Source organism: Saimiri boliviensis, chromosome 18, assembly GCF_048565385.1.
Source record: "Saimiri boliviensis isolate mSaiBol1 chromosome 18, mSaiBol1.pri, whole genome shotgun sequence".
NCBI lineage: Eukaryota > Metazoa > Chordata > Mammalia > Primates > Cebidae > Saimiri > Saimiri boliviensis.
In genome coordinates this window covers 39336044-39352591 of record NC_133466.1, presented here as the reverse complement: position 1 = coordinate 39352591, position 16548 = coordinate 39336044, and the positions used below count along the sequence as shown (strand labels likewise).

General features: G+C 39.5%; 1 protein-coding gene across 6 annotated transcripts in view; it reads right to left on the bottom strand.

The window, feature by feature from the left end:
• ARL13B (ARF like GTPase 13B) overlaps positions 1-16548 on the bottom strand; it is an 81975-nt gene that overhangs the window by 48375 nt on the left and 17052 nt on the right. For 5 of the 6 annotated variants that reach the window (XM_074389166.1, XM_010338914.2, XM_010338916.3 and 2 more), the window contains one exon: positions 8323-8393. In XM_074389166.1, coding sequence (XP_074245267.1) covers positions 8323-8377 — 55 coding nt within the window. In that variant the 5' untranslated portion in view covers positions 8378-8393. The remainder of the gene's footprint in view (positions 1-8322; positions 8394-16548) is intronic. The other variant, XM_010338917.2, reaches the window with a different exon arrangement.

The window sequence follows — 16548 nt, the reverse complement described above, 5'->3', positions numbered from 1 at the left end:
ATACAAAAAATTAGCTGGGCATGGTGGCGCATGCCTGTAATCCCAGCTACTCAGGAGGCTGAGGCAGGAGAATTGCTTGAACCCAGGAGGCGGAGGTTGCGGTGAGCCGAGTTCGCGCCATTGCACTCCAGCCTGGGTAACAAGAGCGAAACTCCGTCTCAAAAAAAAAAAAAAAAGCATCTGTTGAATTAATAAATGAATAAACTCTTGTCTTTATGGCTATTTACTGTCCAAGTTACAAACAAGAAAAATGTCAATCTTTCAATACCACAGCCATCCACAAGGGCTGTTACAACATCTGTGTAGTTATAAAGAAAACCATGAACACTTAGAGAACAGAAGAGCTTAGAAGTATGAGAGAAGCTATAAATAATAAGACCACTCTTTTTTTTAATTAGCCAAATTAAAGCTATATTTGCAATAAACAGACCTTAAAGGGCAGCTTGCAACAAAAAGTAGATTTCATTCTTTCTATAGAAACTGATTTTGGATGTTCCAGGAAATACATCATTGAATTTTTCTGGCTTTCTATGAAAACACAAAGAAGGTATAGGATGCATATGAACCGCTGAGGAGTGGTAACGATAGTAAGAAGTGTAAAAGATACCTGAGGATCACAGAAGACGTCACAGGAGAGACAGAATTTAGATACCTGAGGATCACAGGAGACGGAATTTAGATCCTGAGGATCATAGAAGACATCACAGGAGAGACAGAATTTAGATACCTGAGTATCATAGAAGACATCACAGGAGAGACGGAATTTAGATACCTGAGGATCACAGAAGATGTCACAGGAGAGACGGAATTTAGGCCTTAAAGCTGTGTGGGATTTAAACAGGCAGATGGGGAAGGGTAATGGCAAAGTAAAGGAATATGAACAAATTGAACATTGTGCCTGCAGCAAATCCTTAAGATTATGAATGCAAACAGAAGAGCGTTCTGAAGATGGAGAACAAGGAGCCACTGAAAATATCTGGCAGACCAATGATATAATTAAGGTGACCGAAATAGTATTTTATTAAGATTAATCTTGCAAAAGTCTCTAGACTGACCGGAAGTGATAGTGATAGCCTCTTTTCAGAGAGCCATGAAAATAAAGGAATAGAAAAGAACTCATGAAACATTAATGGAACCTGCTGACTCATGGCTGTAGAGAAGAGTGCAAGCTTCATATTTACCTCCGCTATTCTTTCTTCATTACTGGAATTCACTATAAATATTATCCCAAAGGACATTGTTCAGAGCTGCATGATCAAAACAATAGCCACATGCCACATGAAACTTTTTAAATTTAAATAAACTAAAATTAAATTAAAAATTCATTTTCTTGGTTGCATCAGTTACATTTCAAGTTTTCAAAAGCCATATGTGGTGGCTGGGTACAGTGGCCCAGGCCTGTAAACTCAGTACTTTGAGAGGCAGAGGCGAAAGGATCGCCTAGGATCAGGAATTTGAGACCAGCCTAGGTAACATAGAGAGCTTAAAAAAAAAAAAAAAAGCCACATGTGGCTAGTGGTCCACCCTACTGGACAGAGCCAATATGGAACATTTCTATCACGGCAGAAAATTCTACTGAACACCACCAGTGTTTAGAGGGTCATATTCCCACATTTAGCAAAACATTCGCTCTTACAAAAGATTCATTTGAAACACATTCGCTAGACTTATGTGTGACTGAGAAACAAGCTTACAACACACCAATCTCTTGGTAAGCACCTTAGTGAAGTTTACACAGCACCTGAGAAACTTAGGAGCCACTACAAGTCATACTTTTGCTAATGTTTTCATTATCTAGAAAGTGAAAAAGATAAAGTTAGACATACAAGCAGCATGATTTCCCAGAAACAGGATTACATTTAAAAATGTGATCTAAGCCTAACCAGAACTAGTTTGTGTGAATAAAACAGGCAGCTGTCTTTCAGTATGAATAGAGAGGAATCCCAGGAAATCATTAGTGAAAACAAATCAGCTATGCTGAAATAGGAATAAGGTAACTAACATGCATCAAACAACTCCTTGGTACCAGGACTCTGTTAGGTATCAAGGGTGCAAAGATGAATTAGATATTACTGCTGTCCTCAAAGTACAATGTAATACGGAGAAGCAGAATATTAACAGGAATAACATAGAATTTGTTATGTTCTTTAAACAAAATAACCTAGAGACAGGAATTCAAGGGAAGGAAGGTGAAAAGAAGGAGGGGCGAGTTACAGTCTTAGAAAGGCTTTCAGAAAAGAAATAAAATCTTGGAATGAAGACTTCATTGCAAGTGAACACATAAAAGCTACATAATTGTAACATAGAAGGGAGAACTATATTTTAGGCAGAGGGAGCAATGTAAGCACAGATAAAATTATGGCAATATGCCCAGCAAACCAATTCAGATGAAGAAATTTTTTTCAAGGTTACGTGGTAGGCAGAGGCAGGCCTCAAACAAAGGTCTTCAGGACTTCCAAAGCCTGATTCTTTTGATACATGGAACACCTTCTATTCTTTCCTCAGGTTCCTACTCAGCATTTGTGTTTTACAATTTGGGTACAACTTTCCCATAAATCCTTCTCCGACGATTCCTCCTACTTCTATTATCACCTTTACCTCTAACATAATACTCTTGTCTTCTGTGGAGCTTCACAATAGCCTATACCTTCTCAACACATGGGTCCATGTCTTTGTATCCTTAGCATTCAGCACAAAGCATATAGGGCTCAATACTACAACACCAAACCACTGAGATAACTGAAGCTGCTGTCCCATACATCCATCCTTTCTCGTGTCCTTCCATATATTTATCCATCTATCCTTGTACATATTTAGGGCCTCTTATAGATGAGAAATCATACAAGAACCAGGAACACAAAGATATATGGTCCCCAATTCTGAGAATTTCAGTAAAGTATATATGGTAAGACATAATCTCTAGAAAGTCCAAAATAAAATTCAAATATAGAATCAATAAATTTTTGAGCATTTCTTACAAGCCAAGTAATATGCATGGTTCTTCTGATCTCATAGAGATCATCTCCTCAGTTGCATCAGTTACATTTCAAGTTTTCAAAAGCCATTATGTGGTGGCTGGGTACAGTGGCCCAGGACTGTAATCTCAGCACTCTGAGAGGCAGAGGCAAAAGGATCGCCTAGGATCAGGAATTTGAGACCAGCCTGGGTAGCATTGAGAGCTAAAAAAAAAAAAAAAAGCCACATGTGGCTAGTGGTCCACCCTACTGGACAGAGCCAATATGGAACATTTCTATCATGGATCAGAAAATCCATCTTCTGAGCTCACAGAGCTCTAAGTCTACTGGGAAAATATGTACGTGTGTATGTGTGTATGTATATATGTGTATATATATATATATATATATATAACTACATATAAAATACACACACACACATACACAAGTAATTATAATTTGTTTTCTTCTCTTCACAAATAACTACAATATAATGAAGACATGTGAATATCCAACTATGCTAGGGACCAAGCCACACAAATAATTTTCATACCAAAAATAACAACAGTTCCCTATTAGAAAACACTATTTGATAGCAGAGAATCCTAGATTTTTTAAATCTAGGCTCATGACTGCTTATGACAGACTATAATCCCCAACTATTATGGCAGGTAGGGGTGGCCATGAGTGGAGTCTAGCTAGTTAAATATCTGGAGGAGGAAAACCCTGATACGTGTATGGTACCTGCCAATTTTCACAGTATAAATACTTCAACCATGGTGTATCTCTAACTAGCAATGTGAGGTACCTGAACAGAGTTGGGAAGGGAGACGCATAATCGTCTCTCTCTAGTTGATAATGGGCCAATATGAACAGCAGGTGCAGAACACCACTGCTTCTAGTCAATGGTGTGTGAACTAAAATGATGCAGCAGCTTCTGGTTCGGCTCCTAAAGGAAAGGAGAATGGCTTCCCCTTACCCTTTACCTCTTCCTTCTAGCTGAAATGCCCATTTTGTAGTGAACTGCCTTTGACCATGTAGGTGAGGAAGAACACGGGGGATGGCAAAGCAAACAGAACAAAAGAATTGCTCACTAACACCATGGAGCTGCCAAACCTGTCCTAGACTACTTTTGCCTAGGCTGTTAAGAGAAAGAAATAAAACATCTATCTTGTTAAACCACTGTTATTTTAGGTCTCTGTAAGAACAAATGAACCTTGTTCTAACAGAGGTTGAAGAAGAAGGGAAGTTGATTTCAAAACCATGAAGAAGAGAAGTTAATTTAAAGAAGTTCCAGGAAGAAGTGTTACTTTTATATCAAGATGCTATTGAGGGCCGGGCGCAGTGGCTCATGCCTGTAATCCCAACACTTTGGGAGGCCGAGGCAGGTGGATCACAAGGTCAAGAGATCGAGACCAGGCAAAACCCCGTTCTCTACTAAAAATACCAAAATTAGCTAGGTGTGGTGGCACACACTTGTAATCCTAGCTACTCAGGAGGCTGAGGCAAGAGAATTTCTTGAACCCAGAAGATGAAGGTTGAGTGAGCCGAGATCGCGCCACTGCACTCCAGCCTGGATGACAGAGTATGACTCTATCTCAAAAAAAAAAAAAAAAAAAAAAAAAAAAAAAAAATTGAGGCTTGTATAAATTATGGTAAAAATAAAAAAATGAAATCCATATACAAATGAGCATGGCCAAGCTCCACTGAAAGTTTATTCATGGCACTGAAATTTTGTAATTTTCATGTGCTATAAAATATTTTCAATCTTTTTTCGGTCATTTAAAATGCAAATCACATTCTTAGCTTGTGGGCCATACAAAAACAAGTGTCAGACCAGATCCGACCTGGAGGCCATGACGCCTTATCTAACCTCCTTCCATCCATTCTGTTAAAGCCTGACGTTCGGGGGCACAGGCACCTAAGAATGTGCTAATCAGATTACCTAATTTATTCCGTGTACTGAGTGTACTTAAAACATCCTCTTTCTTTCTCTTATGTATTCCACCTCCACATATCCCTAAGTTCCTGTCTCTGAGTCCAGAAAATGCTGAATGCCAAAGCTGCCTTCAACTTTGAGCCCTACCCGCATTCTGTTTTTGTCCTTCATCCCATATTTACTCTTCAATTTCTTACTTGGAATTTTTTTTAAGACTCTAATTTCATAGAACTACCTGAAGCTTCCTAGATTTAAGTCTGCTCTTGCCTTTAGATTTTTATGTTGTCCTACTTATTTAACTAGAGAGCCTGTCTACTGATCTTTTATTTCTGGTTCTTTTCTTACTTCTCGGCCTTTTATTTTTTTTTTAGTTTCCATGTGAAATTGAGAAAAAGTTATCTGCTAGTTTCTTTTCAGATGTGTCTCCCTCCTCTCTGACTGCATTGCCATTGCCTAAATCCAAACCCTCAGTTTCTTTCATTTATACTGCCACAATAGCTTCTTTTTTATATTCAGATTCTATTTAGATTTAATTATTTCTAATTTTTTGGAGTTGCGTTCACTATGTTGCCCAGGATAGTCCTCAACAGATCCTTCTGTGTGTGTGTGTGTGTGTGTGTGTGTGTGTGTGTGTGTGTTAGAGACAGGGTCTCACTTTGTCACCCAGGCTGAAGTTCAGTGGCGTGATCACAGCTCACTGTAATCTCAAACTCCTGGGCTTGAGCTATCCTCCTGTCTCAGCCTCTAGAGTAGCTAGACTAGAAATGCGCCACAATGCATGGCTAATTTGTTTATCAATGATAGCTATTTTTTTCCTCGTTTATTTTTGTGAGTACATAGTAGGTGCGTATATTATGAGGTACACGAGGCATTTCTGTATAGGCATGCAATGCATAATGATTTCATCATGAAAAATTGGGTATGTATTCCCTGAAGCATTTGTTCTTTGTGTTACTCTTTCAGTTGTTTCTAAATTTTCAATTAAATTATTATTAACTACAGTCTCCCTGCTGTGCTTTCAAATGCTAGGTTTTATTCATTCTATTTTTTTTTTTTTTTTTCACAACAGCTTCCTTTTTTTGAGACAAAGTCTCACTCTGTTGCCAGGCTGGAGTGCAGTGGCGCGATTTTGGCTCACTGCAACCTCCGCCTCCCGGGTTCAAGTGATTCTACTGCCTTAGCCTCCCGAGTAGCTGGGACTCAGGCGTGCACCACCATGCTCAGCTAATTTTTATATTTTTAGTAGAGGCAGGGTTTCACCATGTTGGCCAGGATGGTCTTGATCTCTTGACCTCATGATCTGCCTGCCTCGGTCTCCCAAAGTGCTGGGATTACAGGCATAAGCCACCGTGCCCAGCCTGTATACAAATCATCTATGGCTGCTTTCACATTACAGTGTCAAAGTTTTGTAGTTCGGAAAGAGAATGTATGACCACAAGGTCTAAAATATTTGCTATCCAGCCCTTTACAGAAAAGTTTGCTGACCACTGGTTTAAATAAAGATGATGAGTGCTCTGTGAAGACATAACATAGAAGATAGCATAAACACAGGCTTTAGAAAAAGTCATACACAATAATAGGTACTTAATATTATACAGTAGCATTTGAGATGAGAAAATGCTTTTCTCCAACAGTGAGTTTTGCAACCTGTTAATAAATGCCCTTCCACTATTTAGTAAGCATGATACCTCAGTTTCCAGAAACAAATACATGTTACGCTTTTCTCTCAGTTCTTACCCTTTAGATCAGTGGTCCTCAACCTTTTTGGTATCAGGGACCAGTTTTGCGAAAGACAATTTTTCCATAGATTGGAGGGTGGAGCTGGTTTCGGGATGATTCAAGCACATTACATTTATAGTGCACTTTATTTCTATTACTATTACATTGTAACACGTAATGAAATAATTCTAAAACTCACCATAATGTAGTCAGTGGGACCCCTAAGCTTGTTTTCCAGCAACCAGATGGTCCCATCTGGGAGCGATGGGAGACACCGACAGATCATTAGGCATTAGATTCTCATAAGGAGCACATAACCTAGATCACTTGCACATAAGGTTCACATAGGGTTCATGGTCCTAAGAATCTAATGCCACCACTCATCTGACAGGAGGTGGCGCTCAGGTAGTAACGCAAGTGATGGAGAGAGGCTATAAATAGAGACAAAGCTTCACTCACTGGCCGGCCGCTTACTTCCTGCTTTGCAGCCTGGTTCCTGACAGGCCACAGACCCGTATCAGTCCATAGCCCCAGGGTCGGGGACCCACTTTGGATGCATGACTAGTGATTTTAGGTGCCCAACAAAGTCACTAGTGCAGACACTGCTATACTGTAGCACAAAGCCTTAAATTAAGATTAGCTGGCCGGGCTAGGCATGGTGGCTCATGTTTATAATCCTAGTACTCTTGAAGGCCAAGGCAGAAAGGTAGCTTGAGGCCAGGCATTCCAGACCAGCTTGGGCAACATGGGGAGATCCCATCTCTACCAAAAAAAAACCCCAATAAATTAAAAATTTAAAAAAAAAAAATGATTAGCCAGCATTCAATGAGAAACACTCAATCCGATGTAATATATATGACACATATCCAACATTCAATGAGATGCAGTATGTATGATATAAAGCCATTTAATGATATAGAGGTCCTATCTATAACTTAATTATAAAAATTACATATGGCCGGGCGCGGTGGCTCAAGCCTGTAATTCCAGCACTTTGGGAGGCCGAGGCGGGTGAATCATGAGGTCGAGAGATCGAGACCATCCTGGTCAATGTGGTGAAACCCCGTCTCTACTAAAAATACAAAAAATCAGCTGGGCATGGTGGCGCGTGCCTGTGGTCCCAGCTGCTCAGGAGGCTGAGTCAGGAGAATTGCTTGAACCCGGGAGGCAGAGGTTGCGGTGAGCCGAGATCGCACCATTGCACTCCAGCCTGGGTAACAAGAGCGAAACTCTGTCTCAAAAAAAAAAAAAAAAATTACATTTCATATTACAAAAAGCATCAAGAGATTCAAAGAGAACTATGCTGACTAACTATACTTCTACCTCTCTTTCATCTAAGCATAGCCATGTGACTAACTTCTGGCCAGGAAAACATAAGAAGAAGATGAGTATTCTTAAAAGCTGGGGTAGGTCATCTTTTAACATTTTTCTTCCTGTTGTCCAGAATGCAGATACTATCCCTCTTAGCGGATCAAAGGCCTCAAGAAGCCTGTGCATCTCTGCATATATTCGAATCTGAAACATGATAATAATCTGGCCCCATTAAGCCAGAACCTATTTGTCATATGAGTCACAAGTATACTAAGAATATAAAGTAATGGAGTACACAGTATCTGTACCAAATCACTAGGAATAAAGCAAGTTAACATAAATAAATAATTCAGAATAATTTGATAGAGTTCAGAAAGCACATAAATATCTTCAGCTTACCTCCTTGGATTCCCTTTGCTGTTGCGGTTTTACCAGCATTATCAAGTCCCAGCATCACAAGAGTCACCTTTCTTAAAATAATAGAAATTTTAAAATCACTTTCTTTGTTAATTTAGTATTAAAGAAAAATAAATGCAAATTCATTAATTCAATCAACATTTAACGAGCACCTATTAAGCACAAGAAAATCTGCTGGAAGCTAGGGGGCGCAATGAGGAATAAAATATAGATTCAAAAGCAAATTCATGAAAAATACCTTTAAAGGATCATCCTTTTGTTCTCTAAGCAAATAAAGTAAAACTGCACAATGGATAATCCAAAGGACAGAGACTATGGGAAACAAGGAAGAGAAAACGGAGGCACGGAGACAATCTAACTCTGGGTTATCTATTGTGGCTGAAGATTCCATTTTCTAGTTACTTCAAAGCTAACCAATTATCACAAATCGGTTTCTCTTATGAAAGTACTTAAGTGTTTTTAAATACGTAGCACCTTACTAAGTAGAAATTTATTTACAATAACAAGATTATGAAGTGCGAACATTTTGAAAGACAGTTACTACAATTGTAAAGTTTAAAATATTTCTCACTATACAGCTAAACTCCACAGACAAAAAAAAAAAGTATCTACTTCAACTTTAATACTGAAGAAACCTAAGTCCAGATAAATTAAGTAATCTGGTCAAAGGTCACACAGTGTAACTATACTTAGAGAGTCAGAACCAGAACCCAATTTACCTAACTCGTAAGGACTTAAATGTGAGACAGGTATGAAAGAACAAACCCATTATACTGGTCCTAGTCCTATTAACCTGGTGATTCAGTTTACCACTACATGGTCATTTCTGTTCCAGGTTGAACTTCGCGCAATATAAGAAGTGACACCGTCCATTACCATCACGGATTTGGAAATGAAAACTGCTTTAAGAATACACAGAAAAAGAAAGTCACAGTTTAACACAGCTGCCATATTTAGACCACAGGGTATGGCCACTCTCCAATGGAGTATACTTACTCCTCTTTAGCAATCATCCCATAGAGGATTGAAAACAGAATTTAGATGGCTGTAAAGGGTGTTCTTTCATTTCTCTAGGCTTTGCTCTTTTGGATTTAGACTTTTAAAAAAAATTCAGCCGGGCGCGGTAGCTCAAGCCTGTAATCCCAGCACTTTGGGAGGCCGAGGAGGGTGGATCACGAGGTCAAGAGATCAAGACCATCCTGGTCAACACGGTGAAACCCCGTCTCTACTAAAAATACAAAAAATTAGCTGGGCATGGTGGCGCGTGCCTGTAATCCCAGCTACTCAGGAGGCTGAGGCAGGAGAATCGCCTGAACCCAGGAGGCGGAGGTTGCGGTGAGCCGAGATCGCGCCACTGCACTCCAGCCTGGGTAACAAGAGTGAAACTCCACCTCAAAAAAAAAAAAAAAAAAAATTCAGGTGTACTCAGAAGGGCCATATAACAAAGACAGAGGACAGAGGTGAGAGTGTGAGACAGTCTAGTTATTGGTCACAAGCTGTCAGTCTGGCAAGAGCCAAATGGGCAATTTATTATACAAATAGTCAGTGACCATCTTCTGTATACCAGACGCCAGTGTTCTAGGTCCTTGGGATACACGTGTTTATTACAGCAACCACCACTATAATAAAAGAAACAAAAACAGATAAAGAAATTCTTCCTTATTAAGCTTATACTTTAGTAACAAGAGACAGACACTAACAATATGATAAATAAGTCAAGTGTAAATTTTAAAGTATATTAGAAAGTAATTAGGTACCATGGGGAAAAAATAGAGTAGAACAGGGTACAGGGAACCAAAGATAGGGGTGGGAGCTGGGGGCAGTTTTATATAGAGAGATCAAGGCAGGCCTCTCTCATTAGGTAAAATCTGAGCAAGGACTTGAAGGAGGGAGTGAGTTATGCATTATATCCAGGGCAAGAGAGAACGGCTGGTGTAGACAGTACAGAAATGCAGGAAGGAGCTGGGCGCGGTGGCTCACGCCTGTAATCCCAGCACTTTGGGAGGCTGAGGAGGGTGGATCACGAGGTCAAGAGATCGAGACCATCCTGGTCAACATAGTGAAACCCCGTCTCTACTAAAAATACAAAAAATTAGCTGGGCATGGTGGCGTGTGCCTATAATCCCAGCTACTCAGGAGGCTGAGGCAGGAGAATTGCCTGAACCCAGGAGGCGGAGGTTGCGGTGAGCCGAGATCGCGCCATTGCACTCCAGCCTGGGTAACAAGAGCGAAACTCCGTCAAAAAAAAAAAAAGAAAAAAAGAAATGCAGGAAGGTCCAAGAACCAACAAGGAAGTCACTATGAGGAAACCAAGTGACAAAGGAGCAAAAGAGGAAGGAAGCCAGGAAGTCAGAGACACGTCAGAGACCAGTTCATGTAAGCCCATGGGGCAACGTGAGGATTCTCACTTCTATGAGTAAAATGAATTTACTTTCCATATTAATTTCCTTTGTTATCTAGGAGCCTTTACCTTTTCTAGATGTTTCAACCATCCCATATCTAGCATGGGAAATAAACAGAAGCTGTGTCTACACTTGACTCAGTGAGAGAATAAGGTAAAACGCAATAAGCAGCATTCCAGGGCCCCATTCTCAATCGGCTGGTGGCGAAGCCAGTGGGAATGCCACAGAGACCCACAGCAGATTATAAATTTATGGAGAAGAGGTAGTAGGCAAGGTCCAGAAACCTCTATCCATCTAGAAATGCACTTGCATTATCAACTGTGAAAAACATGAATTTAATTCCTAAGGAAGCTGTAAGATATTTAGAATACAATTTTATTATTTGTTTGAAGAATGCATAATTATGAATTAAATAATTCACAAAACTATCAAAGAACAAGATTTAAGTACAAAATAACTTCCAAAACAAAATATAGTAAATGACTATCCAGACAAGATAGATAACAAATGAGTAGCTTAGCAAAGCACGGAGGCGGATACCTGTAGTCCCAGCCACTCCAGAGGCTGAGGCAGAAGGACTGCTTGAACCTGGCATGTCAAGGCTATAGTGAGCCATGATTGTGCCATGGCACTGAAGCCTGGGCAACAGAGCAAGATCCTGTCTCAAAAATAAAGCAGGCCAGGCGTGGTGGCTCATGCCTGTAATACCAGCACTTTGGGAGGCTGAGGTGGGCAGATCACTTTGAGCTCAGGAGTTCAAAAGCAGCCTGAGCAACACGGCAAAACCCCATCTCAACTAAAAATATAAAAATTAGCTGGGCATGGTAGCACACACCTGTAATCCCAGCTACTCAGGAGGCTGAGGCTGGAGAATCACTTGAACCCAGGAGGCAGAGGTTGAAGTGAGCCATGATCGCACCCCTGCACTCCAACCTGGGCATCAGAGCAAGACTGTCTCTCTAAAATAAAATAAAACAAAACAAGCCAGGCCAGGCCAGGCCTGGTGGTTCATGCCTGTAATCTCAGCACTTTGGGAGGCCAAGGAGGGCAGATTACTTGAGCCCAGGAATTTGAGACCAGCCTGGACAACATGGTGAAACCCCATCACTACAAAAAAAAAAAAAAAAAAATACAAAAAGTAGCCAGGTGTCGTGGTGCACACCTGTAGTCCCAACTGCCCAGGAGGCTGACCTGCAAGAATCGCTTGAACCCAGGCGGCGGAGGCTGCGGTGAAACAACGCTGCACCACTTGCACTCAAACCTGGGCAGCAGACTGAGATGTTGTCTCAAAAACAAAATAAAACAAAATAAAATTATGAAATATACAATGAATTGGACTAAAGTCATGCTAATATTAAAGCTAATTCAATTGTTCTTTATGTATAATGCATTTCAAGATCTACAGTGCTTTAAACATTACCATGAACCAAAGCAATTACTTTTGGGGAATAAATCCCTGTTTTCTACTAGTTCACATCATTTATTCCATAAATATTAAGCACCTATTACATAGTAGCAAACAAACATCCACAATTCTCAGGCCTCATAAACCTTAGAGCCTACTAAGAAAACAGGCATTGCAGAGGTATAATTACAGTAACATGTGATAACTGCTATAAATTCCAGGAAGCAGTAGCAGTCATAAGGATAGGGAGCAGGCCACAGGGCCTACTCTGGAAGTCAGAGAAGACAATACTATTGACACACAAACAAGTATCAGTGCAGTCGGCAGTTCCTGGAAACATCACGAAACCTTTTCACATCCCTTCCGAGTCAAAGTATAAATTCTCCGATATACCTTTTTATGGAAAATAACCCCGTGTTCTCTATTACATAGAGTATCTAATGTTTTTCTCCATTATTGTCAAAATTTCAGTTTGTTTTTCTCCATTATTGTCAAAATTTCAGTTTTTTTAAAAAACAAACATCTAAATACATATCTACTGTGCATTTTGAAACATTGTTCCTAAAGCCACCAAGAGAGTTAGCTTTTACCTTAAGAGTCTGTCTTTATTTATAAGCTATTAGGCTCAAACAAACAAAAACGTCCTTCAAAAAAGGCAGTCACTTTAGAGAATTATAACAGTGTTGGGATTGGCATAAAATAGTTCTATTTTCACTTTGACTACCTTTGCAACTAATTTTCAAGATTATGTCCTATTCTTGAAAAATAGGCTGTAATTAAATGTTTTAGGGAATTAAAGCACCAATGAATAAACATAATAAGCAATACAAATAAAAATCACAGCATGAATTACTACGAAGCCTGATAACAAGGCATTAAATTTATACTTTCAGAATGCGATTAAAAGGTTAACATTCACCCAAAACTCAAACTTCTTTGCAACTCTTCAAGGAATAAAGAGGTACAATTTACTTAACCTATGTTAAAATATACACATAGCTATAGCTTTTTAAAATATGATAAACTGGACAGTCACAGTAGCTCACATCTGTAATCCCAGCACTCTGGGAGGCTGAAGCAGGAGGATCACTTAAGTCCAAGACCAGCGTGGGGAACATAATGAGACTCTGACTTTACAACAACTTAAAAAAAAAAAAATGAGCTGAGAATGGTGATGTGTGCCTGGAGCCCAGGCTACTCAGAAGGCTGAGGTGGGAGGATCACTTGGGCCCATTGAAGCTGCAGTGAGCCATGGCTACACCACTGCATCAAAGCCTGGGGAACAAAATGAGACCCTGTCATTCATTCATTAATGTATTCATGCATGCATGCACACATGCATACAAAAAATACGGTAAATTATTATTGGGAACAGTTTGGCTGTGGTGCTATATGACAAGAGAAAGATCAAAGATTGCCTCTATCTTTTAGTCTAATGGTTATTTGATCAAATACATTAGCCCTTCAAACTGAAAAAATAATATACAGTGCTCTTAGGTTTACAGTGTCTAGAAAAGTTGATACTAGCAAAAAATCAATGATTTAATAATTTGGTCAGATGGTAATTCAATTAAAGCACATTAAGCATTATGGACACAAAAATGCCTCCGAAATCATTTCTGTCCTGAAGTGCTCAACCAGAGCACATTAAGCATTGTAGACACAAAAATGCCTTCAACATCATTTCTGTCCTAAAGTGCTCAACCTCTAGTGAGAGTGACTAGAACATAAATACAAATACATTCTGACACTATGACAGTTTATATGTAAGACGATGAAGGAATACAGAACAAGGGGGCTTTATCCAGCCCCAAGTTAGGGCAGAAGGTCAAAGAAGCTTCTTAAACAAGGTAATGCCTAAACTAAGTTCTTCAAGTGAGAAATTAGCCAAGCAAGGGAAACGTGAAAACAGAAGGAAGATGAAGGGATTCCAGACTGAGAACACTGCACAAGAAGATACTAATCACGTTATGAGTTGATAAACAAGGGGTTAACAGCACATTTCAGTACAGCAGCCTTAAACAAAAGAACATGGTCACGACTCAATACAGCTGTGTATTGAGTCTAAAGGGAACCTGACATACTTCTACTTAAGGAACCAGTAAATGAGCATTCCTAGTCCAAAAATCTGGAATCTGAAATGCTCCAAAATCCTAAACTTTTTAAGCACCAATATGATGCAACAGTGGAAAATTCCACCCCGACCACATGTGGCAAGTCGGAATCAAACTTGCTATATGCACAAAATCATGTAAAATATTTTATAAAATTACCTTCAGGCTATTGTATATATAACATAAATGAAATTTGTGTTTACGCTTGGAGGCCATTCCCAAGCCTAAATATATGCTTTGTTTTATATATATGCAAATATTCCAAAGTCCAAAAAAATTTTTAAATCTGACAAATTTTTAGTCCCAAGCATTTCAGCTAAGAGATACTCAACTGGGCCGGGCACAGTGGCTCACGCCTGTAATCCCAGCACTTTGGGAGGCCGAGGCAGGTGGATCACTTAAGGTCAGGAGTTTGAGACCACCCTGGCCAACATGGTAAAACCCCATCTCTACTAAAAATACCAAAAAAAAAAAAAAAAAAAAAAAATTAGCCAGGCATGGTGGTGCACACCTGTAATCCCAGATACTCAAGAGGCTGAGACAGGAGGATCACTTGAACCTGGGAGGCGGAGGCTGCAGTCAGCTAAGATCACGCCATCGCACTCCAGCCTGGGTGACAGAGTGAGACTTCATCTCAAAAATATAAAAAAAGAGATACTCAGACTGTATTATCAAATAATTAATAATGTAACCTTTCCAGAAGTTGAAAGTGATCACCTCACTCCTAATATTATAGTCACCCTTAGGTATTTGATTACATACCAGACTAGAAAGGCTGAGATACAAAGGACTCTGTGGCATTATAAGATTTACAATATGTTATACTAACAATAAGTAACATAAGAGGCATTATGGGTACTCTGAAATATAGCCACAAACTTGGTATTAGAGACCTGAGTTCAAGTGCCAGATTTGCTGTTTCTAAGCTATATGACATACTACTTCTCAGAATTTCATCAATAAAATAGGTAACAATAGCCACTCCAAAGGGATGTAATGAAAATTAAATAAGACAATGCAAATAGTATGCATAGTGCTTGTGTCACACAATAAATGCTCAACCAAGAGCTATTCTCATTACAGCACAAAGTTCAAGACAGGGAGTCCACCACGAGATCAGACCAGAGAGATAGGCTAGGACCAGATTATGGAAGAGGCTTACTAAGTTCAGTGCTGCATATGTTGATAGGGGTCCTGGTCTCACTGCTGAAGTCTGAAACTGGAAAAGAGATCTGGACTAGACTTTTGAGTCCTGTGAGTGGCAGTTTAAACCATGAGAACAGATGAGAACGGATGAAACTACTCAGGGAAAGCACAGGAAAAGGAGTCAGAAAACAGGAAAGAATGGAATCCTGAGAATTTTTGAAGAAAACCTTAAAACTGTGGTCAAAACAGAAAAAAAAAAAAAAAAAAAAAAAACAAAGAAATGGCAGTACTGGGAAGGGTTTACAGAAGGGTTAAGAGATACACAGTATCAAACAGTGTGTAATTCTGTCAATAAAAGTACTACTTTTTATAACTACCTCAAATTAAATACCTCAGAATTAAATCATCTCAGCTTTTCTCAACACTGCAGTAAACAGTGCTTTGAATTTAGATAGCTCAAAGGTATTATACCATCTACTGTCACACTGTCGCTGCAAGGGGAGCAGGTACATGAGTCTCAAGGTTTCAGTGTTAATAAGTAGTTCACAGCAGTTTCCACAAGAAGTTTAAATACAATGGCTTGTAAAAATGTAAAAATAACTTTTATTTTATAAAGTAACTTGAATTTTTCATCTTTAAGTTTGTTCACATTTACATACACACAAAAATCAGGTGGCCAGGTAGTCCGGCTCATCTTCACCAAGATATCTTGGAATTTTTCTTCTGTTTTAGGCCCACACAATCAGAACTTAGTTCCTGTGCCTATTAGAAGGTTCACTAAAGTCATGATTGTGTGCTATTGATAAAACCTAACTATGATGTTTATAAAAAGCTAACCATAGACCAGGCATGGTGGCTCACACCTGTAATCCTAGCAGTTTGGGAGGCTGATCAGTTGAGCTCAGGACAGATCAGTTGAGCTCAGGAGTTTGAGTTCAGCCTGAGCAATATGGAAAAACCTTCTATCTACAAAAAATAACAAAACTTAGCCAGGTGTGGAAGTGTGTGCCTGTGGTTCCAGCTACTTGTGGGGCTGAAGTAAGAGGATGGCTTGAGCCTGGGAAGTCGAGGCTGCAGTGACCTGGGATCATGTCACTGCACTCTAGCCTGGGTGTCAGAGTGAGACTGTTAAAAAAAAAAA